This window comes from Enhydra lutris, unplaced genomic scaffold (assembly GCF_002288905.1).
Source record: "Enhydra lutris kenyoni isolate GAN:26980312 unplaced genomic scaffold, ASM228890v2 scaffoldscaffold98, whole genome shotgun sequence".
NCBI classification, from domain to species: domain Eukaryota; kingdom Metazoa; phylum Chordata; class Mammalia; order Carnivora; family Mustelidae; genus Enhydra; species Enhydra lutris.
The window spans coordinates 1,883,018-1,907,896 of NW_019154182.1; the positions used below are offsets into that span (position 1 = coordinate 1,883,018).

The 24,879-nt window shown below is 42.0% G+C and overlaps 1 protein-coding gene across 1 annotated transcript in view; it reads right to left on the reverse strand.

Moving 5' to 3' along the window:
- LOC111139287 (ALK receptor tyrosine kinase) overlaps positions 1-24,879 on the reverse strand; it is a 671,342-nt gene that overhangs the window by 435,393 nt on the left and 211,070 nt on the right. The window contains exon 3 of the mRNA XM_022491523.1: positions 23,292-23,456. Coding sequence (XP_022347231.1) covers positions 23,292-23,456 — 165 coding nt within the window. The remainder of the gene's footprint in view (positions 1-23,291; positions 23,457-24,879) is intronic.

Below are 24,879 nucleotides of genomic sequence, written 5' to 3' on the forward strand. Positions count from 1 at the left end.
TGATAAAAAACCAAACTTAACGGTCTGCGATTTCTGTGTCTGAGCTCCATTTCTTAGATACCGGCATTACTAAATACCCAGATGCCGAAACAATACAATTAAGCCCATGCTGAGTCTCCTTTTTTCAGCCACCAAGACTGATTTCATATTCACAGCCTAATTTCTACTCCCAGGGTGACTGCCCCAGTTTGGATCTTCAGCACTTGAGCAGCCTCTTCCCTGGCCTTGTTCTGGCCACTGTTTCCTCGTATTTTTCCTCCATCACTATCAGAATGGTCTTGGTAAAACAAGATCTGGCCAAGTTACCCCAGTTTATGAGCCCACTGATGTCCTCCCATGGTCCGCCTTATCAAGTCTGGATTCCTTAATGTGACCTTTAAGGTCTTTCTTCACAAGTTGGTTTAAACCTGTCTTTCCATCCTCTTGTCCTGCCACAACCCCTCCCACCAAACCCCTTGTCCCCCCACCATTGGCAGCAGCAGCGTCATGGCTTTGGCTGTTGAACCTCTACTCTGTGCTCTACACAGGGCTGTGTCCCATACAGACAACACTGTGTCCTCACCACACCACTTGGGGGTGATACGATGACTACTACAGTTTTACAGATCATTTACAGAGGTTCAGTAACTTGTTCAAGGTTGCCCACTAGTCTCCATCCTCTGGCTGGATTGCCTTTTCCTTCCCAATCCAATAAATCCTACAAGGTACAACTCTTTATTTGCATTGTATAGATGAGAATAAAGTAACTTTCCCAATGTTATATGGCAAATATAACCTTTAAGCCCCTGGTCAAATATCACCCCCTGTTTGAAGGTGGCCTCAGCATCCCCCAGCTCTCCCCAAACTCCCCTTCTCTCCCATCTAATGTTACTCTTGGTCTCTTCTGTTTTTCCATAGAATTCTGTTTAAGCTGGACCACAGCAATGGTCACTACCAGTTCAAGGTGCCTGTTAACCTACTCTAAATCAGGAACTGTATGTCTTATGTACATAGGACATCTCTTATCTTTTCTGTCTACCATGGGCCTGGCATCAGTAGGTAAAGTTAATTACAGGGTTGAGTGTTGGGCTCCAAAGTGTTGGAGGGCTCCCAGGCATCGGACGTCATGAGGGGGGCCTATGCAGGCTAAGGCATGATGACGAGAATAGGTGGAACTCTTGATTGAGGCGATTACGCCCACCTCATCATTCAGAATTAGAGTCCCAGTTTATCTGGGACCACATGATACTGTTTGCATCCATATAGCTTCTCTTGGGACCTAGAAGGAGGCTATACCTGGGACTGGAAACCAGGTAGACTTGCTGGCTCTTACAGGATTTTTTCATTAAAGCACACAGATAAGCTATACTATGAATTTCACTCACGTAAGAGCAGCCTCCTCTTCTTCCTGAGAAGTAATGAAATAATTAAATAGAACCGACCCCTGACCTGAACCTCCCTGCCCCACATCTCCCCACTATGATGCATCGCCGTTTCTCATTCCCTTCTGCTGTCTTGCCACCATGCTGAAGTTCACGCAACAGTGCTCATCTCTAGGCCATTTTCAATTAATTTCCTGAGTAAAATTTCATGAGACACTATCAAACCTTTTGCTAAAATAAAGATATATTACATCTACTCTATTCCCTTAGTCTACTAATCAAAAAAGCAATCAACTTTGTCTGGCATGATTTGTTCTTTTAAAACCCATAATGCTTATTGCTCATAATTCCATTATCCTAGATAGTATTTTTTTCCTCTTAATATTTGTTCCACTATTTTAACAGGAATTGAATTACTAGATAGTCGTTTCTTGGATTCCTTTTTCCACAACTGCTTTGAAAGTTTGCTACCTAATTTGATACTATCAACAGAATGGTATTTTCTTATTCTGGCAAATCACAGAAGAATAGGAAAGGAGTATCCCTGCTTCTAAAGGCTCCATCATTTTCCTGAACCATTCAGACTATTATCCACTATCCAACGTCTTCCCTAACAGGAAAGTCTGAGACTTCTTTTTTTTTTTTTAAATATTTTATTTATTTGACAGAGATCACAAGTAGAGAAAGAGAGAGAGAGAGAGAGGAGGAAGCAGGCTCCCCGCCTAGCAGAGAGCCTGATGTGGGACTCGATCCCAGGACCCTGAGATCATGACCTGAGCTGAAGGCAGAGGCTTAACCCACTGAGCCACCCAGGCAGCCCCTGAGACTTCTTTTGATAATGGACTCAGTGATTCACAACCTTATGCTCAGGAAGCACTTCCTAATTTCTCATCTGAAGGATGATGGTATGATGGAGAAGGCACAGATCTGAGTCCAAATGCTAAACATGCAATTTACTAGCTGTGTGACGTGAAGTACGTCACCCTATTTCTTTTTTTTCCCAATGGAAAGCAAGTAGGAATTTTAAAATAAAAACATTAAAAAATGTTATATTTACTTTTCTTTAGTTTTTAATTACAAAAGAAATATGTGAAAAAATTCTACTGGTAAAAAAGTGTATTTTCCCTTTGGATCTCCAACCAAAATTCCACTTTCCAGAAGCAACTGGTGATCATAGTTTGACCTATTTTCTTCCAGAATATTTTCCATATCTCAATAAACATATACAAACCAAAATGAGCCCATAACATGCATAGTGTCTTACAACCTACATTTTTCATTTGACTATATCAATAGTTTTCCGTGTCAGTACATAAATCTAGGAATCTACCTAAAAATTTTTCACAATAAGTATGTATAACTTTTGTAATTGTACTCTACTTAATTTGGCCAGTTCCAGTTAATGGACATTTAAAGTAGTTTGCACTGTTTTTCTCTATTCCAAACAATGCCAACAATAATCATGTTTAAACATTAATGAAAATCAAGAGAGAGGAAGAGTGAGAACTGTAGGACCATGAAAACTGCCCCCTAAAGGCATCCTTCTCCCTTGTCCTCTCCCACAGCCTCCCCTACCAGCAGAACTTGATGGAACAGGAACACAGCGAGGCCCCATCCTTCTGAATGAAGAGATGGCCCAAAGGAGCACCTTTCACTCACCCAGTGTGACTTTCTAAAACCTCCCTGAACCCTGCAAGATGCAGCCTGGGTGTCCTGGAGGCAAGTTCTTCACCTTCTCCAGAGCTCAACCTATTTATTATGAAATAGTAATAACTTTTTTTTGTTTTTATTTAAATTCCCATTAGTTAACATACAGTGTAATAGTAGTTTCAGGTGTACAATATAGTGAACTCAACACTTCCATACAATATCCAGTGCCCATCACAAGTGCCCTTCTTAATCCCTAGCACCTGTTTCACCCATTCACCTCCCCTCTGCTGACCAGCAGTGTGTTCTCTATAGTTAACAGTCTATTTCTTGGTTTGCCTCTCTCTCCCTCTTTTTTCCCCAATTTGCTCATTTGTTTCGTTCCTTAAATTCCAAATATGAGTGAAATCGTATGGTATTTGTCTTTCTGTGACTTATTTTGTTTAGCATAATACTCTCTAGTCCATTCAAGTCATTGCAAATGGCAAGATTTCATTCTTTTTGATGGCTGAGTAATATTCGTGTGTGTGTGTGTGTGTGTGTGTGTGTGTGTTTAAGTGGGCACACACATCTTCTTTATCCAATCATCTGTTAATAGACACTTGGGCTGTTTCCATAATTTGGCTATCATAGATAATGCTGCTTTAAACATCAGGGTCCATGTGCCCCTTTGAATCAGTATTTTTGATCATAGCTATCATTGCCATTTACTGGGCACTTACTACATGCTAAACCCTGTGCCAAAGTGAGCTGTAGTATCTTAATTCTCACTAAATTCCTTTATAGGAGATGATATCACTCTCAATTTTAATTGGGCTTTAATCATTACTGAATTATTAGTATTATTTATATATTCAGGATACAAGTCCTTTATATGTTTTGTGATTGCAAATAATTTATCCCAGTCTGCGGTTTGTTCTTTCACTTTCTCAATGATGTCTTTAAGCAGAAAAGTTTAGAGTTTAATGAGATCCAATTTATCAATTCTTTTATTGATTGTGTGATTTTAGTATCCTATCTAAGAACTATTTTCCTAACCAAAGTCACAAAGATTTTCTCCTCCATTTTTTTCTAGAAACTGTATAGTTTTAGCTCTTACATTTAGGTTAGGACTCATTTTGAGTTATTTTTTTTTTGTATAGCGTGTGAAGTAAGGGTCTAAGTTTAGTTTTTTTGTACGTGGTTATCCAATTATCCCAGCACTATTTGCTGAAAGACTATCTTTTCCCCCATTGAACTGTCTTGGCACTTTGTTAAAAATCAATTGCTCATAAATGTTAAGGATTCATTTCTGTACTTTCTATTCTGTTCCACTAATATATATATATGCCTTTCCTTGCACCAATATTATACTACGTCTCTTAATTTGGTTTTATGCTAAGTTCTGAAATCAGATAGCAGAAATCCTCCAAATTTTTCCTTTTCTTCCTCCTTTAGAAATTGTTTTATATATTCTAGGTCCTTTATATTTTTGTATCAATTTTAGACTACCAAAAAAGAAAACAACAAAAAAAAGAGGCTATTGGGACTTTGACAGGGATTTCATTAAATTTACAGAGCAATTTGGTGAGAAATGCCATCTCAACACTACTGAGTTTTTCAAACCATGAAAATCTAGGTTCTCTCTTTTTGTTTATACTACCTTTAATTTCTTTCAGCAATATTCTGTAATTTTTAGTGTGCAAGGTTAGCTCTTCCTTTGTTAAATTTAGTCCCGAGTATTTTCTTTTTGATGCTCTTATCATTTGAATTGTTTCCTTAATTCCCTTCTGAGAATTTTATTTTTGTTATACAATAAATAAAATTGATTTTTTATATTGACTTTGTATCCTGTAATCTTACTAAATTCATTTATTTATTCTATTACTTATTGTTTGTGAATTCTTTTAGATTTTCTTTTTTTGTAAATTTCTTTTCAGTGTTTCAGAATTCATATGTACCACACCCAGTGCTCCATACAATACATGCCTTCCTTAATACCCACCACCAGGCTCACCCAACCTCCCATCCCCGTCCCCTCCAAAACCCTCAGTTTGTTTCTCAGAGTCCACAGTCTCTCATGGTTCATCTCCTCCAGTTTCTCCCAACTCCCTTCTCTCCATCTCTCCATGTCCTATGTGTTATTCCTTATGCTCCACAAATAAGCAAAACCATATGATAATTGACTCTCTCTGCTTGACTTATTTCACTCAGCATAATCTCTTCCAGTCCCGTCCATGTTGATACAAAAGTTGGGTATTCATCCTTTCTGATGGAGGCATAATACTCCATAGAATATATGGATCATATCTTCTTTATCCTTTCATCTGTCTTGGTTCTTTCCACAGTTTGGCTATTGTGGCTATTGCTGCTATAAACATTGGGGTACAGATGGCCCTTCTTTTCACTACATCTGTATCTTTGGGGTAAATACCCAGTAGTGCAATTGCAAGGTCATAGGGAAGCTCTATTTTTAATTTTTAAGGAATAATTCTTAAGGAATCTCCACACTGTTCTCCAAAGTGGCTGCACCAACTTGCACTCCCACCAACAATGTAAGAGGGTTCCCCTTTCTCCACATCCTCTCCAACACTTGTTGTTTACTGTCTTGTTAATTTTGGCCATTCTAACTGGTGTAAGGTGGTATCTCAATGTGGTTTTGATTTGAATCTCCCTGATGGCTAGTATGATGAACATTTTTTCATGTGTCTATTAGCCATTTGTATGTCTTCTTTGGAGAAGTGTCTGTTCATGTCTTCTGCCCATTTTTTGACACGATTATCTGTTTTGTGTGTGTTGAGTTTGAGGAGTTCTTTATAGATCTTAGATATGAGCCCTTTGTACTGTCATTTGCGAATATCTTCTCCCATTCCATGGGTTGCCTCTTAGATTTTCTAAATAAAAGATTATGTTATCTGCTAATAAAGAAAATTACACTTTTTCCTTTTTAAGCTATATACATTTCACTTCTCTCTCCATCCCTCCCCCTTTACCTCCCTTCATTCCTTCATCTTTCTTTTTTCTTTGTTGTACTGGCTAAGTGTAATGTTGAACAGAAGTAATGAAAGTAGACATCCTTTCAGTCTTTTATCACTTGTTATTAGATATGGATTTTTCCATAGATACTGTTTATCAGGTTTAGGAAATTCTCTTTTTTCCTTGTTTGTAGAGAGATTTTATCATGAATGGATGTTGGATTTTGTCAAATGCCTTTTCTGTGTCTACTGTGGTGGTCATATGATTTATGTCCTTTATCCTATTAATATGGTATAGGTATTATACTTACTGATTGCTTTGTGGATGTTAAGCTAACTTTGGATTCCTGTATAAATACCAGTTGATCACAGCATTTTGCTGAATTTTGTTTGCTAATGTGCTGTTATGGACTTCTTGTATCTATATACATGAGGGATATTGATAAATGGTTTTCTTTCCTTGTGATGTCTTATTCTGACTTTAGTTTCAGGGAAAAGTGGGTGGCTTCAAAGAATGAGTTGGGTTGTCTATTCCTCTACTTTCTGAAAGAGTATATTAATAATTAGTATTTTTTGTTCTTTAAATATTTGATAGAATTCACCAGTGAAGACATCTGGATTTGAGCTTTCCTTTGTGGGAAGATTTTTAATTACGAAGTCAAGTTATTTGTCTGTTATAGGTAGGTCTATTCAAATTTTTCTATTTCTTCTAGAATTAGTTCTGGTAATTTGTATATTTTTAAGAATTTGTCCATTTTATCTAAGTTGTCTAATTTACTGGCAAAAACCTATCTATAGTATTTCCTCATAATCATTTAATTTCTTTGGGGTCAGTAGTGATACTCCCTTTTTCATTCCTGATTTTGGTTGTGTCTACTCTCTTTTTCCCCCTTGATTCATCTAATTAAAGTTTTGTTGGTTTTGGGGATCTTTTCCAAGAAGCAACTTTTGGTTTCATTGATTCTCACTATTGTTTTCTGTTTCATTGATCTCCACCCCGATCTTTATTTCCTTTCTTTTGCATGCTTTGGGTTTTTTTTTTTTAAGTTTCTTAAAATGGAATCTTAGGTTATGAATTTGAGACTTTTATTCTTTTCTACTATGGCAATTTAAAGCTATACATTTCTCTCAAAGAATTTTTTTTTTAGTTTTATCCTATAAATTTTAACATGTTTCATTTTAATTTTCATTTGGTTAAGCTATTTCCTTCCTTCTCTCCTCTCCTTTCCTCTCCCCTCCCCTCCCCTGCCTGCCTGCCTACCTCTCTTTCTCTCTTTTATTTTTTTTAAGTAGGCTCCATGCCCACATGGGGCTTGAACTCACAACGCTGAGCTCAAGATCTGAGCTGAGATCAAGAGTTGGATGCTTAACTGACTGAGCCGCCCAGGTGCCCCATGGTTAAACTAGTTTCTAATTTTCCTTGTGTTTTTTTCTTTTACACATGTATTATTTAATTTCACAATATTTATGGATTCCCCAGATTTCGTTCTGTTGTCAACTTCTAAGGTATTCCATTGTGGTCAGAAAACATATTTTGTATGGATTTCAATCCTTGTAAGTTTACAGAGACTTGTTCTATGGCCCAGCAAATAGTTTTCATAGAGAAAATTCTCTATGCACTTTTGAAAGGAATGTGTATTCTATAGTCTTTGAGTAGAATGTCACATATCTGTTGGTTGGTTCATAGTAGCATTCAATTCTTCCATACCCTTTTCTGTGTAATTGTTCTACTCATTATTGGGAGGGGGTTTTTGAAATCTCCAACTATAATTATTAAATTATGTGTTTTTCTTTCAGTTGTGACAGTTTTGCTTTCATGTGTTTTAAGGCTTTGTTGTTAGATGCATATATATTTATAATTGTTATATATTCCTGATAAATTGCCTCTTTTATTGTTACAAAATGTCCCTCGTTCCCTTAGTAATATTTCTTGTCTTAATGTCCATTTGTCTGATATTAATATAGCTATTCTCTTACGGTTACTGTTTGCAAGGTATCTCTTTTTCTATCATTTTACTTTTCATGTGTTTGTGTTTTTGAATCTAAGGTGTACATCTTATAAAAAGCATACTGTTAGATATTGTTTTTTATTTATCTGATGATCTCTGTCTTTTGATTGAATGCTTGAACTATTTACATGTAATATAACTAGTGATTTGGTTGGATTTATATTTGTCTTTTGATTATTTTTATATGTCTCCTGTATTTTGGTTCCTCTATTCCTTCCTGACTACATATTTCAGTGTATCATTTAAAAACTTCTGTTAACATTTTTTACATTTTTGGAGTCATTTTCTTGGTTGTTCTTGCTCTATGTTATATGCATCTGAACTTACCACAATCTTCAGATTAATTCCCACTTAATTCCAATAAAATATAGAAAATTTGCTCCCAAATGGCTCCATCCCATTTTCTACCCTTTTTGCTATTATTTCATATATATTGCATTTCTGTTTGTGTCACCACAAAAATATAGTTTTGTAAATGTGCATTTATATAATATTATGTCTCTCAGAGATGCTAACAAAAGAAATGAGAAAAAGACATATTTTTTTACTATTTTATCTTAACCCACATACTTACTATTTCTATTATTCTTCATTTCTTCCTACGGATACAAGTTATCTCCTGTTTTGATTTCATTTTGGCCTAAAGGACTTACTTTAATATTTCTAGTAAGGCAGATTAGCTGGCAACTTTGGGTTTTAATTTTCTCCCCTGAAGACTTTTGTTGGCTCTTTTGTTGTTGATGTTTTGTTTTTCTTTGTCAGTCTCTTTGTTTAATACCTTGGCTGAGATATTTCTGGGAAATCTGTCTTCCCGACAAAGTGTGACTGCTGATATCTCTGTTCAGCTTTGTTGTTGCTGCTGTTGTTGTTGTCATTGTTTTAGTATTCTTGTTTTTTTCCTTTTTTCCTTTTTCTTTTTATTTAAATTCAATCAGCCAACATATAGTACATCATTATTTTTTGAAGTAGTGTTCAATGATTCATTAGCTGTGTGTTCTTGCTTTTCATTCTAAGCCTGGCTTCCTATGCTTCATCCATGTATAGCCTAGTGGTCTACAAATATTCGGACAGAGGATAAGCTCAAACACCTTGAACCAGTAAAACTCTTGTCTTTTGCCATAGGTCTGTGTGTGGGCAAGGGGCTACATTCAAATCTCAGGATGCTGGTGTGTCTTTTGCTTGTATGTACACTCTAATGGTTAGCTAGATGGGTGTGGCTAGCTTGGACCTTTCCCCACTCCCATTGGGAATACACATAGTCTCAATCATGCGCACACCTGCCCTGACCATGACTGAGCCTCAGACTAGCTGCATCAAGGATGATCACTTTCACCTACATTCTCCTCCACATCTAGTGAGCCACCTTCCCCTGCAGCATAGAAGCTGTTGGTCTGCATGGTGTACCCTGCTTTGTGAGGACCTCTGTGCATACAGAGTTGGGGAGACCATAGAAGCATCAGGTCAGAATGCCACAGATTCCCACTCTTCTTACCTGGGTATTATCTGCAACCACACTCTGCAGAGAAGTTCATCAGTTTCTTAACCACAAATGCTTCTCAGATTGTTATATCCATTTGGTCAATTTCTCAGAGCATCCAAATGGTTGTTTTGTCAATTTTGTCCACCTTTATAGTTGATTTTTGGGGAAAGAATGTGCCAGTCTCTTCACTTGTCCATGGCTGGAGGTCCTGCCTTACCTTACTTTTGTGAGTCTAATTTTCTTAGTCTGAAACATGGATATTCATGTTTCTGAAACTATTTTATGGGGTTATGGTGGGAATCATATAAGGCAGCACATGACAAGTGCTTGGCATAAAGGAAGCCCTTGATAACACAGTAACAGGGTCATTATGCACAGTTGGGTGATTTGTGCCCTGCACAAATGTGTTGAGTGAGGGGACAAGTGGGGCTGAAATTCAGCTCATGTTCTCTTCTTTAGCTACGAGTTCTATTACTCACTGCATCTCTCCAGAGGAAGCATCTTTTCCTAATGCCTTCACCCAGAGAAGGCAATTTTTTTTTTCAAATTCACACAGAAATACCATATAGTCTAGTGGGTCCCCGAATATAGATTCCTATTATCTTTCCTTCCCTCCATTCTAGACCTTCAAAGTGAAGGCCAAGTCCTTTATCTTGAGCTGGCCCAAATAAATAATAAATAATGCTCACACCAAAGTTCTGTATCAAGCTCATGTCCTTTGCTAGTTTCTCCTCTATTTTCATGTTATTTTTTTCATGTTTTTCTTTCCCCTTTTCAGAGTAAATGGGCTCAATGACTTTACGCATGCATTTATGGAAGCATGAATTAAAAATAAGTGTGGACCACTGCTGCTGCTAGTGGAGATGTTGGGAAGAATACTGCTAGTTAGATTTCTTGCGGAAACTCAATTTCTAAATCTCTCTGAAAGACCTAGGGCTCCTTCAGGATCCTTCTTTCACTCAGGACACTGATTTCTTGTCCTGCCTTTGACTCCAGGGATAAAGAAGCCAATTCACTCAGCTTACTTTTCTAGTATGTGGGGTTTTTATTTTATTTACTCCTCATAGAGCAGAGGACTTCAAGAATTTGTCTAACTTTCTTGTTTCTTTAGCAAGCAACATTTCTCAAATTTGCCCTTATATGTGTGTCATGCAAAAGGCCAACATGTCTGGATCTGTGTTTATTGGTAGGTGAAGCTTGTTTCCAGTCCCTGTGCCAGCCAAGCCTGCTAATCCTGCTTCCAGAGTTGTAGATGATGGGAAGGGTGCATTTAGCTTCTGAGAAGAAAGAGAGGATGAGAAAAAGAAGAGGAATAGAAGACACAGGGATAGAAGAGAGAGGGGAAAGCAAAAGACCAAAAAATAAGAAAGGAATGAAGCATTTGTGTGAGAGCCAGACAATTGTGAATGACCTCTGGAGGGTTGCCAAGTCAAAAGAATTGAGACTCTGACCTTCTCCGAAATCCTCCTTTTGAAAGCATTAATTATTTTGATTGTTATTTTTAAAAAATTCTCAATGTTCTTGATCTAACATAGTTAGACTTTAAATAGGGTATAATCTGTATTAAGAGCTTGGACCTGCGAAGGAGAGCAGCAACTGCACTGAGTTCTCTCACACCTCCCTGAGTACACAAGACTACAGAATGGATAACTTTTGGGTGTAAGCCCATTGTGTTAATAAATAAAGAAAAAAGAATTCTTGGGGGGGTATATAATTCAATGAATGATATATTTTTGCTAGTTTCAGGGATAGAATTTAGTGACTCATCAGTTGCAGATAACACCCGGTGCGCATTATATCACCTGCCCTCCTTAATGCCCATCGCCCAGTTCCCGACCCCCCATACACCTTCCCTCCAGCAACCCCCAGTTTGTTTCCTAGAATTAAGAGTAATGACTGACATCTCTTTATTTATATATATATATATTTGCTCACGTGTTTACTATTTTTGGTGTTCCTCATTTCATCCTTCAAGTATAATTTTTTTTAATTAATTTTTTAAAATTTCTTTTCAGTGTTCCAGAATTCATTCTTCATGCATCACACCCAGTGCTCCATGCAATACGTGCCCTCCATAATACCCACCACTAGGCTCACCCAACCTCCCACTCACCTCCCCTCCAAACCCTCAGTTTGTTTCTCAGAGTCCACAGTCTATCTTAATGACACTTGGTATTTGTGTAGCTTAAGCAATATTGCAGATGAGGGTATTAAAAAAGAGCATCTTGTGCCATTGTTGCAGGAGTAAATTTAATGTCTATCTACTTTATGAGAAGACCAGTCCCATTTGAGGCATGCTCATTTTTGACCATTCTCATTTCACTTATAAGGAATACATCATCCCTTATTGCCAGCATAACACCTCTAATGCCCTTTCCATTGTTTCCAGTATGGAGAACGCTGATCATATCAGAGAGAAGACAGCTGCCAAAGAGAATACAACCACAGGTCAGGGCACTTCCTAACAGAGACACCAGGAGCTGCCACATATGTGCCACAAGCTACAGTGTGCATGCCTGCAACCAGTTTCTTTAACAAAATAAACCCGGCATCAAGCATATTTCTAAACAATAACAGCTTCCATGAAAATCAACCAGGAAAGACCTGGTACCCAACAAGTATGTTTTGATCAAGCATGACTGGCAATTAGTACTAAGAATCTTAAAGCAAGAACAGGAGAGAATAAAAATAGATCATAATGCTTTAGCTGGAAACAATGTGGACTACTATTAGAGCTCTCCACCTTAAATATTCTTAATAATCCTTTAGTGGGAGAACTGGACACTGAAATCTGAACCCGCATGCATTCTGCAGAATCTTCTACAATTCTGTTTGCAAATGTGCATGGTTACCATCACTGGAGAGGGCTCAGTCATTCACAGCAAATCCATTTTCATGTCCCAAAAGTCCTGGGTTTAAAAATACACCTAGAGATGTACTTGGTTACCCATGATGAATAAGCCTCCTATCTTTTAGGGTCAAGATTCTTAAATTAGGACAGAGCAGAACCCTTTATTTCAGGCTTCATGACTGGGATAACCACTATCAGACTGGGCTGTCTGTTACTATGCCATTTTCCTGTTTACAGAGTGGTCTCTCATGCATTATTTCCATTGATTTTTATAACAAGTCAGGACACAAGGCCACAGAGGTATAATGACCCCCAGATATCTCTTCAACTTCCATTGAACCAGTCTTTCTCCATCTTGAATGAAGATTATCTTTCCACTCTAAGTAGAATTGCACTGGAGTTATCCCCATTCAAGAGAATTTTATTTTATTCCTCTTTGCAAGGTCCTGGCTTTCCTTCAATTCTTTTCAAGCATAAATTCAGAGCGGTTCATGACTTTTCTGAAGCAGAGTCCATATTTCTTTAAGCCGTGTCTTATCTGAACCATTTGATATACAGAAATCAGTGAGGCTAAAACGTCTACTAATAAAAGTTTCTTAATAAGAAGAAATAAGGAAGTCAGAAAGAGAGGTTCCCATAGTCTTAGAGATTATCTAGTCCTACCCACTCAATTTACCAGCTGAAAATGGAGGCCTGAGCTTACATGTTAGCCAAGTGCAAACCCCCCACCACTCCTGACTCTCAGGACAGTGCTCCTTCCATTTCTAAATGGCAGCACTGGTTGCAGGACTCTAGTCCACCTTCTCACACTAATTCCATCACCATGTAGCCTGGACAGCAAGCTTCGTGCCGTGCCTGCCTCAGGCAGCTCTCCTCGCTCTGGCCAGCTGCAAAGATGACAGAGGAGAGAGTAGGCTTCCCAAGGGCCTTCTGAAGATGCTGCTGTTTACCAGACACCACAGCAGATGTAACCTGGTTGTGTCACAGAACTGAGTGCATGTCCCCAGCATCACTGGCATGTGGTCAATGCCACCAGCCGAATGTACCTCCAGACCTTTAATGACGGTGAGTCCCACATAGGAGTAGGCCCTGGGAGACATGTTTTAGGAACAGTTTGGGACACTGGAAAGGACCTGAAATCTGACGTTCAAAAACTGGAATTCAAGATCTGGCTGGGCCGTACACCAGCTTTGCAGACTTGAGCAATTTACTTCATTTCTCTCAGCTTCCATCCGTGGGTCAAGAAATACTCTGAAAAAAAAATCTGAGGGTTTTGAAGGGGCAGGGGGTGGGAGGTTGGGGGATCCAGGTAGTAGGTATTGGAGAGGGCATGGATTGCATTGAGCACTAGGTGGGGTGCAAAATAATGAATACTGTTACGCTGAAAAAAATAAAAAATTAAAAAAAAAAAAGGAATACTTAATGAATGTCTATTTTATATTGGGCCCAGGGCCAGGCTCTGGGGATGTTACAGTGAATGAGAGCGACCTAGTTTCCTCTCTTCGGAGCTCACTCTTTAGCCTGAGTCTACCAACCTCCATATTGAATCACACTAACAGTACCCATCTCGCCGCGTTGTGAGCATCAAATGTGATCATGGATGCAAAAGCACTTTGCCGACTGTAGGTCCTGCCAGTTGCCTCTAGGACAGAGCCAAGGGCTGGTCCCAGAGCTGTTGGCAGCTCACCGCGGTCTCTGCAGCTGCTGCTCCACTGCCTCCTCCAGTCACCGCACCCAGGAGTGCTGCAGACCCTGTCCTGGGAAACATCACAACTTCCTTCCATGGGTGAACTAGCCATCCCCCAGCTCCCTCCATTCTGAAAAACCAGCCTCTCTAGGCTCCTGCCTTGTATTCCTTCAGTCCTTCTTATCACAGGAGCCGGACTCGTAGAACTTCTCTCACTTCTAGCTGCTGCTTCCAGCCACGGTTCCTGCTGCTATTTCTGCTCCACTTCCTGTGCACAGAGATGTCTGCTCTGTTCCCAGTGGAGGGGGCCAGTTTACAGGTGGCCCTCCTGGCAATAGCTCATGGCACAGCTTCTACGGTCTCTATAAGGAAGCATGTTTCTAAGGCGCGGTTAGTCCTCTGAGCCCTGCCCTTCCCAGAATCGTACCCCAAGACCAACACTTTTCCTCCGAACTTGGTTAAGACCAGCTATGGTAGTTTCTTATTGCTGCTGTAACAAATTGCCAGAAATTTAGTGGCTTGAAATAACACCCATTTATTATCCTGCAGTTCTGGAGGTTAGAAGTCTAACATGGGTTGGTGAGCTGCGTACCTTCGAAATGAGATTCAAGGGAAGATGATGCAGTTTCTTGCCTTTCCAGCTTCAAGAAGCTGCCTGCGTCCCCTCTCTTGTGGCCTCTTCCTCCACCTTCAGTGCCTATACTCTGACTTCTTATATGGATTTATGCTCCCTTAGATGTGAAGCGTCCCGCTGGCTTAGAGTTTAACCTTCAGGGTCCTGCCTCCAGTCAGAGCTTGCCAATTGCTAGCTTCAGAAATGAAGAAATACCTGATTCAAAAATTAATGAAACTGAAAAATGGATACACATTAGCACATAGTGATCTTCAAATCTCTGTCTCTCTCTGCTGCCATCATCACATCTGCTCTGACTCTGGCCCTCTTGCCTCCCTTTCTCAAATATAAGGACCCCTGTGATTCCATTGGGCCCACACATATTACCCAGAATAATCTCATCTGCAAAGTCCCTTCTGCCCTCTAAGGTAACATATTCGCAGGTTCCTGGAATTAGGCCTTCTTTGGGAGGTCACAATTTTATCTGTCACACTAGCCCTAAGTCCTGTGCTATGAATACACCTCAGGATCACCAGCCTCAAGGAGCTAGCCTGACAGATTCATTTGTGCTAATGGATGGGGGCCTTTCTTTCTTCTCTCCGTGGTGCCACACAAGTTTCTAGTCAATGCTCCCTCTTGATGCTCTGGTCCAAAGAATGATTTCAGCCACATTGCTGTATAGCTTCCGGAAGCCATGGCTAAATTTGGGGGACTGGGTGTATCTCCTGTGGCTGGTGGGGACAGCTGTGGCTCACAGATTTCTATCAGCTATGTGGCCATCATTTGCAGTGGATATGTTTACCCTCAGTCTCTCAGTCTTGTATCAGAGCAAGAAGAGCCTTAGTGACAGTCCAGGCCAAGACCTTTACCTTCTAGATCAGAAACCCAAGGGCCTAGAGGTGAAGGGACATCCTTCATAGGAGAGGTGGGATAGAGAGCCCTTCTCCCTCCAACACCTGTCCTCTTTTCTTACTCCACATGCCCTGTGGGCAGGGTTATAAAGCTCAGGTAAGGAGGGGCAGAATCTTCACCAGATAACCATAGTGCATTCCTTCCCAGCGAAGACTTCTTCTAGAAGCCAAAGGTAATACCGGGAGAGAGGCCCGTCCAGATGGAGAGGATTTCACAGATATCCCACAGCATCCTGGCTCCTGAAGGCAAGTCCCTCTGTGGCCCATGAGCTGCAGGCTTGGCACCAGAATCTCATTAAAATGAAGAGAACGACAAGTCACAGATTGTTGAAGGGTTTGCTCCAGGGTCAGGATTCAGGGCCCAACAACCACATTGCTCAGGAGAGGAGGGACACATTTCTGAAAGCAGCATGCGGCAGTTCATGTGGCCTCTCATGATGAGTTCCAGAAAAGGGGCAGGGATAAAAGGCGACCAATCCCCCCAGAGACCTTACTATGATGAGAAGTTGGCTCAAATGAAAGGCAGGACCATCCAGAACTCTTCTGCAAAAATTCAATGAAAATAGAGCATGCCACTCCTGCTTACAATACTGTACGTGCTCGCTGGGTACGCTCTTGAACGTGATGCACAATTGGTTCCCAAGGTTACCCTTTCCCACCCTTCAAGGACAAGTCAAGCAGAAAGAGGGTGGTGGGGGAGGGGTGTTCTGGATTTGTGGGCCAGTGTGAATGTGCACTATCCAAGCAGGCAGAAAAGCAACCTGCTTGTCTGTCTACTTGTCTATCCCACCACAGTCAGCAGGGCTGGCTTCTTTTGGTTGTTGTGGCAGAAAATAGTTAACATGCTCCCCCCCCCCAAAAAAAATCTAAAATAATTCAATTGGACATAGCTTCAAATGAGAATTTTTGATGCCCATATTAAGAAAAATAACATGTTTTATCTTATTATAAAAGCAATGCGTGTTCATGGACTCAAGTTTGAAAAATACCAAAGCACACAGAGAAAGATATAAATCACTGATAATTCAGTCATCTAGAAATAACTTCTACCACTATGTTGGTATATATAGATTTTCCTCCTTACATATACACCCCGTTTCCTCTTTTATGAAATAAGCTATATCACATAAATTGTTTAACCTGTTTTTAAAAATTCTAATAATGGGCCTTGAATACTTTCCCATCTTATTAAATACTGTTTTTACATAGCATCGATGGAGTGGCAGCATAATATTTAGGTGTACTGTATTTTATTTAACCAATTCCTTATTGTTTGAATGTTTAAGTGATTTCTAGTTTTTCACCATCATAAACACCACCACCAAGAAAGCTTTGTAGATAAGCCAGTAGTAAACATTTGGTTGTGACCCTGTCCCTTAAGTCTGTCAGGTAGTCTCTAGAGAAAGGTATCTTCTGATTCTTGAAGGTTGAGTTTGTTTTGTTGGTGGCACTCAACCCAGAAAGTGATTTCCTTCTCTAAACCATGTAGGGTCTGAGAAAAGAGACTAAGTGGTCTTTGAAATGGAAGAGTCAGAGAGACCACAAGAGCTAGACCTGTCTAGCTTGAATATATTGTATATGTTGAACATATACCTAGTAGGGACACAAGCTCAGGAATATTTTACTAATGAGGCATACCATAAAGTTTAGAAATCATTGCCTGAAAATGGTAACTTCATAGTCGACAGAGCAAGCAGCATAGGAAGGGAGCTCTCGGGGGGCTGAAGCCCAAGAAAAATTTGCATAAACATTCCCTGCTTAGATCACCCCGTTTGAACCAAATGAAAAGAAAAAAAGACTGTTCTGTCCCAGAGAATGTGTGTATGTGTGCATCTGTCATTCCAACTGTATTTTTCTTCTGCCCCAGTTTGCCTTTCTCTCCTGACCTCTCTCTCAGCATCGACACTCTAAAACCAGAGGTCTTTGCTAAAGGCTGCTTAAACAAAGTGAGGTGAGCCATTACTGACTCTCCCATGAACCAGATCACTTTAAAGGTGACCACTACACCCCTCGGGCAGGGAGCAGCTGATTTTGAGCACGCATTAGCATACTTCAACTGTGCAGCAATGTGAGCCCGGGGACCAGAGGGTGCTTCTGGGGCATGCTGTCATTGATGCTCTGGCCCCACGGCTCCTCCCAGCCTGATCTCCCTGACAGCCAGTTCCACCACCTCTGCCCCGTCCTCACCTATGGAGCTTGCTCCCTGGAAAGAGCTGTAAACCCACTCATGTGCAGGGACGCACCACTGAAGGGGCTAATTTATAAGGTCCTACTTGGTTGGCCAATAAAGCCCAAGAGCAGAAATGGGCGTCTGGTGATGAGTTGCACTGGGTGAGGGAGGAAGTGCTGGGCAGACGTTCACCACTCCAGCTGCTGTCAACACCACAAAGGGTTAAGGGCAGAGCAGGAGACTCACAGCCAGCTCAGCCCACCAGCTGCAGCCCCCTGTGACTGCAGGTGCAAAGGGCGATGTATTCCGAGAGAAACTGCCTATCAATGTTGTGCCTGCAGCTCAAAATGTGGCCCCATTTCCAGGTTCTTAAACTCCCAGGTTGGAGTCAATCTGTGAAGTGTTCAGAGACCCTTTTAAGAAGATTGCAAACCCCTAGAGCAGGGGAAGGGATTAAAGGAAAGAAGAGAAATGCTGGTATTAATCTGGGCTCCTCTGATATCACCTAACCTGACTTCCAGAGGATCGAAGAAGCCACAAGTACAAAGGGAGAGACATGCAGGATCCACAGGCCAATGCACACACACGGGGAGAAAAATCAATATGTAGTAGGTTGAATCAGGTCCCCAAGAGACACGTCCAAGTCCTAATCCCTGGTGCTTGTGAAAGTGATCTTATTTGGAAACAAGGTCTTTACAAATGTAATTAAGGATCTTGAGATCACACTGCATTTAAGGTGGGCCCCAAAACCAGTGACATGTGTCCCTATAGGAGTCAGATCTGAGACTCGAGGAGAATGCCATGTGGAGCTGGAGGCAGGGAATGGACCGAAGCATCTACAAGCAAAGGAGCACTGATGTCCCAGCAGGCAGAAGAAGCTAGGCAACCAAGCTTGGCCTGTATACTCCTGCAGAGTCTCCAGAAGGTACCAACCCTGATCATACCTTGATTTCAGACTGTTAGCTTCTGCAACCAGGATAAAATTAATTTATGTTGTTTTAAGCCACCGAGTTTGTGTTTATTTGTTACAGCAGCTACAAGAAACTCATGCACAAGGGTATGACAGGAGTGGACCAAAAGGCTGAATGACCGCACTCTGGCATTACAGTACCCTTGTCATCTGTGGCTGCATCACTAGCCATTCCAGAACTCTAGGACAATGCTTCTAAGCCTTCTGAAAACTAAGCCATCTTTTTTATTTTTTCATACAGTGTTCCATTAGTTTCAGGCGTACAACATAGTGACTCAGCACTTCCACCAACCCGTGCCCATCACAGCACATGCCCTCCTTCATTACCATCACCTATTTTGCCCATAATGGCCCTCCCACCTTCCCTCTGGTGACCAGCAGTTTGTTTTCTGTAGTTAAGAGTCTGTTTCTTGGTTTGTTTCTCTTTTTTCTTAAATTCCACGTATGAGCAAAATCATCTAGCTAGAGAGTGTAATGCTAAGCCAAGTAAGTCGGTCAGAGAAAGACAAAAACCAAACGAAAACAAAGACTTGAGAATCAGTTCTCTTTGAGAGAGCTGAGCAGATGCAGGAAGGATGTCAGCCGCTCCCAGGTGACTCTCCTCCCATCCCTCCTGGGTATGCGTACCACTGAAGGGTTGTGGACGGGTTTGGGGTGAAGCTTTTAATCTGTTTTCCATTTGAAAGCTAGGGTTCATGCGAGACTAAGATCTTGTCTTGCTGGAAAAGAAAAATGTGACTATATTCCAAAAGACCGGAAGTAGTAGATGTCAGATATGTCCCTGGCACTTCTTAAAAAGTCACAGAATGCCTCAGCCTGATGATTTTCCCCAGATTTTATTAATTTATAATATTGTGTTCCGTCAAGATCATCACTTTTTATTATCTTGCTGCTCAAATTGTATCTTCCTTATTATTCTCAGCTACAGGGGCTATAAATTAAAATCATTCAGAATTTATACTCTTACAGTTCATTATCTGTGATTGGTATTATCTCACTGCATTTTTCTGGTCTTTCTATATCCCCTGACAAGAAATATTGCAATGGAGTCTAAATACCATCCAACCAATAAATGTTGAGTTTTAAGAAATCTCTATTGACTACACTACCTTAAAGGGCACCCCATCACTCCTCCTCATCTCCACCACAGGCATCCCTTCTGCCAAAATGACAGAGAAAGTGAGATTCCGAAGAGCTGGCCGTTAGGACTGAGATGTACATCCTTGCTTTGGCACTGTGCTAACTGGGCATGTCATTTTCTCTCCCTTCACCTTCACCTCTTTCCCTGATAGTCGAGAAACACTAAGATACACCAGCTTGCTTCATTGGGAGCGGGTCTACTTTGGAGAACGGGTAGTGATATAATTAGTTGAAGCAAAAAGCAATGAGTGGTCCAATACTAGAGGTTCTGAGCACCTGTCAGTGACATTCCAGAAGTGTCCCTATAAAGCCTGTGAGGTTAGTCCCTTGTTTCTGAGACTGATATGAGTATAGGTCCCTCCATGAGACCCAGGAAAAATCAACACCAGTTTCAGACAGTGATGAGAGTCTCTCAAGTTGTGTTTGGATGTGTTTCTTCACTAAAGAACTTGATGCAGTGGGCTGGGGTGTCTACGGTGGCTTTTGTCATGGCTGTTCACATCATCGATCTTAGTGATGCAACATGCTACTACGCTAGGGAGAGTGTTTGTCAGACAGCTGGAAGTTGGCAGTACTCACTAACATAGGGCTATTCCAATCCTGACTGATTTAACTAATGAGAGAAGGTTTATATTCAGTGCAGGTACTGGCCTTTGGGACCCGGCTTTATAAAAACATAGAGGCACGGATATATTTCCACACTCAGAAACACTGAGAAGTGAGTGTTTATTTCTTAATTCCCTCCTGTTCCTCTTCTTTTTGTTTTTCTCCTAGCACTCGGGGTAACAAGCAGATGCCAGAGATCACAAGAGAACAGATCAAGGAAGAGGAACACATCAGAGAGCAGCAACGCACAATCTATTGGCACTCTTCTAAAAATTGCTTAAAAATTTAAAAAGCACCAACTTTCAGATGTATAGAGTCTGACTCCTACAAAGTCTGAGAACAACTGCTGCTTGTCCCTCTCTCCTGATCTCACTGGAACAGGCTCATAATTCATTAGTCATCAAATATAAAACCTACAAGGACCAGAAGGGCAGGGCCTGACCCGACAGCTTGGAGTGGCTGGGAAGAAGGGTCTGGAGCCAACCCTAGGGGTGGGTGAATGGGAGTGTCTGAAAAGGGGTCCCCATCAAGAGTATAACAAACCTAACTCTACCTCAGAATCACCTGAGAAGCTTCTCCAAACATTAAGTGAGGAAAAAAAAGAAGGGAAAGGAAGAGTCTCATGGAAATGAAAGCTTCTGAAGAAATACTGGATTGCATCTACAAGCTGGACAAAAATGACCAAGTCTGACAATATCAGGGACAGGTGAGGATGTAAGTCCTGGGGAGGAATACGGACACCTCACTGGTAGGGGTATAACTTGGTGCCACCACTTGGGAAAATAGGTCGGCACTATCTGTCGAAACGGAAGCTGCTGCACTCGAGACCTGGTGATTGCACTCCCCCTCTCTGCTCTAGGGAAACTCTTGGGCACACACATGCACCAAGAGGCCTGTGCAGAAACGCTTACTGGAGTACTGCTGGTAATAGCAAAACCATAGAAACAATCCAAATGTCTAAGGACAGTAGAAGAGATAAAGTGTGGTATTTTCATGCAGTGATTGAAAACCAAAGAAACACAGCTACGTGCATCAGAATGGACAAATCACAAAACAGCATTATCTCATTTATGTAATAGGTTACAAACCCAATCGAGACATTTAGGGCAGAAGTGGTAAGGCTGCAAGGAAAAGCAAATGAACGATGAACACAAAATAGGATAGTGGGTCACGTCTGAGGGAAGGGAGAGATTCTGGGTCTGGGTGGGCGACAGAAGAGGCTGTAAATGGACTGACCTCGTTCAGGTTCTTACACTTGGTGTTCAGAGCACAAGTGTGAATTTCATTGTAACTGTCGATCCATGCATACATGTTCTACTTTGCTGCACACGTTAGATTTTATAATAAAATTTAAAAATATACAGATTACCAGGTCCCACCTCAGATCCTTCAAGTCGGAATCTTAGGCTGTGGGGTCTAGGCAGTACTCTGGGTAAGTTCTCCAGAAGATTCAGAGAGACCACAGGGCTAAGACCCACTCACCTCCACACACCGCCAACCCCCCACAAGACAATACACATCAGTATCCGGGTGAACGCAGCTTAAAATATAAATCAAGGTCAAGCAATTTCAAAAGAGTCATAAAAACAGAAAAAAAGGTGAGCCTGGGAGAGCGTGTAGAAAGGAAAAGAAGCCTGGGGGCATCAGCTATTTCTGTACCACCTCCAACCTCCCCTGGAACTTAATTGAGCTCGGTCCCTATTAGAGTCACCGTAGCATAAGCCTGAGATAACTGCCCTCCAGACCTGGGCCCAGGGTAGGCTCTTGCTGTAGCTTTTGCTGCAAAGACAGAAACACGATGTGGTAGAAAGTGTCCTCGTCTAGCACTCATCACTGCAGACATCCAGACCTGGACCGGCATGGATAAGCTGTGTGATCTTTAGCAAGTCGCTTCCCCTCTCTGAGCCCCCTGCCTCTCTCGCAACACTGGAATCCAATGAGACCATGTAGGCGGAAGGGCTTGGCAAACCAAAAGTACGACACTGAATGTTCATTATGTCCATCACCGTGCCAGGGGTTATCTTTTCTTAGGAATCAGAAACGCAGGCTGTTGATTCTGGATAAGTAGTTTCCCGGGTCCAAGGACTGTGGAGTTCTAAGATTTGCCACGGTCAGGCCTGAAGGCAGAACTAGGGCTTGATGCCTCCATTTCTATCTCTAAAAACTCAGCAAGTACTTCACAAGTACCCACAATCCAGTACTACCTCCTCCAGTCCCTAATAATTCAGAAAAGGGTGCTCATTAATAGCTCAGGACTACGGAAAACACCTTCAAAGCTAGGACGCAGCCTGAATGTTCATTTAATGTCTTTGAAACTAACATTGAACCCACTTATACCATACCTTCCAAATCAGAGAGGCCAGATTTAGCAAGTAAAAACGCTGGACCCTCAATTACATTTGAATTTTTAAATATAATTAGAAATTGGAATAACTTTTAAAGCGTAAAAGGCCCCAACGACTGCATGAGATATACTTATACTGAGAAACCATTGGTCATTCACCGGAAGCTCAAATTCAACTGGGCATCCTGTATTTTACGTGGCAACTCTCTTCCCCATGGACAAACAGATCAACCCTTCCTCCTACATCGGTGTGAAAGAGAGCTATAAAATCCCATTCCCTTCTCTTGATGGAAGAGTAAAGGGTGGCCTGGAACCTTGCAGCCTATGGAAGGCGCAGGCACGGTGACTAACATAACATAATAAAATATATATAAATAAATAATACATAATAAAATGTATCATATTAAAACATTAAAAAAAAAAAAAGCAGGTTTCAAAGGGAACAGGTGAAAACAGAGCCAGGGAAACCTCAAACCTGCCAACAGAAATGGACATTCTAGCCCCGTCCTGGCCTGGCCGGGACACTCCGGGGCAGCCTGTACCCTTACCTCGGGGCGTCTCCTTGGAGTGCTCAGTGTCGGGCCCGTCCAACAGGTCCATCTGGGAGGCCTCCTCAGAGGGGACACGGCGCCAGGACCAGCTCTGGTTGCCAAGGTCGTGAAGGGGTGGAGAGTACTCCAGCTCGCAGGGAAAGTCGAAGCTGCACTCCAGACCTGCAAGGACAGCCAGCAGTCAGGGGGGCGAACTCTGTCCCCAGGGAGACCTTCCAGCCCCAACCCTCTGTTCCAGGAAGGCGGCTTTCATCTCACCCACAGCCCTCACTCTATCCCGTGGCAGCTGGCGGTCAGGTTCACAGCTGGCTTGGCTCCATATGGCTAGAAAGGGGACCGAGAGAGAGAGAGAGAGAGAGAGAGAAAGAGGGAGAGGGGGAGAGAGAGAAAGGAGTTCCTTGTTTAATTCAGGTTAAGGGAGGTATCTTCAGAGAAGGCAGATGAAAACAGAGGTAACAGGTGGGACCTGGAGAAGTTCTGCATCCTCTAAGGTCGCCTGGTGACATGAGAGGGCCTGAGGCCACATGGCCAGATGCTGGCTTTGCAACCGGAGAGGTCTGCCTCTAAGTCTGGGATGACTCCAGCAAGAAATATCAGCCTGTGCAGCCTCCAACTTCCTCACCTGCACACTGCGGATGGTAACACCTACCTCAAGAGACTGCTGTGTGAGCTAGGAGGATAATGTGCTGCCCCTGTACGTGAGCCCGCCTACAGTGGACGCTCAGGAGAAATTCTGGCAGGTTCCACCCTACCTGAGAGGAAGGCCAAAGGGAACTCAGGCCTTAATCACAGCCCAGGCTGCCAGCCAGCCATCTGCCCTTTGGCCCCCTCCGCACAAGAAGGCCAAGGCTAGGACAGCCAAGATGGGCTCATTCTCCCTTGGGGAGGGGGTGGGCAAGGTCCCCAGGTAAGAAGAGAGAGAGGGAGGACACAGGATGACACCATGCCCTGGGACTTTTTATGACCTTTGACTTGGGCTTCTTGTGTCCAAACCATTCCACGTTTGCCAGACTTTTGAGATCCGCTCACCTCCTCCTTCCCTTCCTCAGTGGTTGTTACCCAACGTGGCTGAAGTGCTGTGCCCTGTAGGCACCCAAAGTGCCCTGAGGGCAAAGGAAATGTGTGCCAAAGTGCAAATTATTCGTCAACCTTTTACTTCACGGCCTCGCCTCAGCCACGGGGTGGGAGGAAAGGGAGAAGGTGATAGGGAGGACGGACCACCTGACTCGCAGATGGGGACTGTGGTTGGTGTCCAGGCTCGGATGGTCTCTTCTGTCCTCAGGTGTCCTCTTCTGTCCTGAGGTGTCCTCAGCTGCGAAACAGGGGTTTAGACCAGGTGACCGGCAAAATACATCTCCAGCTCTGCCATCAGTGCGCTGGTTCCCTTGAACAAGACACTGAACCTCTCTGGTCCTCAAGTTCCTCGATTACAAAATGAGACCCAGACTAGGAGTTTTCTAAAGCTCTTTCCTGATTTGACTTTTTAATGATTCCTAAGTCCTTGTTCTCAGAAGGGTTATAGCGAATCTGAGAAATCAGTCTGTGGGGTGGTGCTAATGGGTGCTAGTTCCCAATTACCATTCTG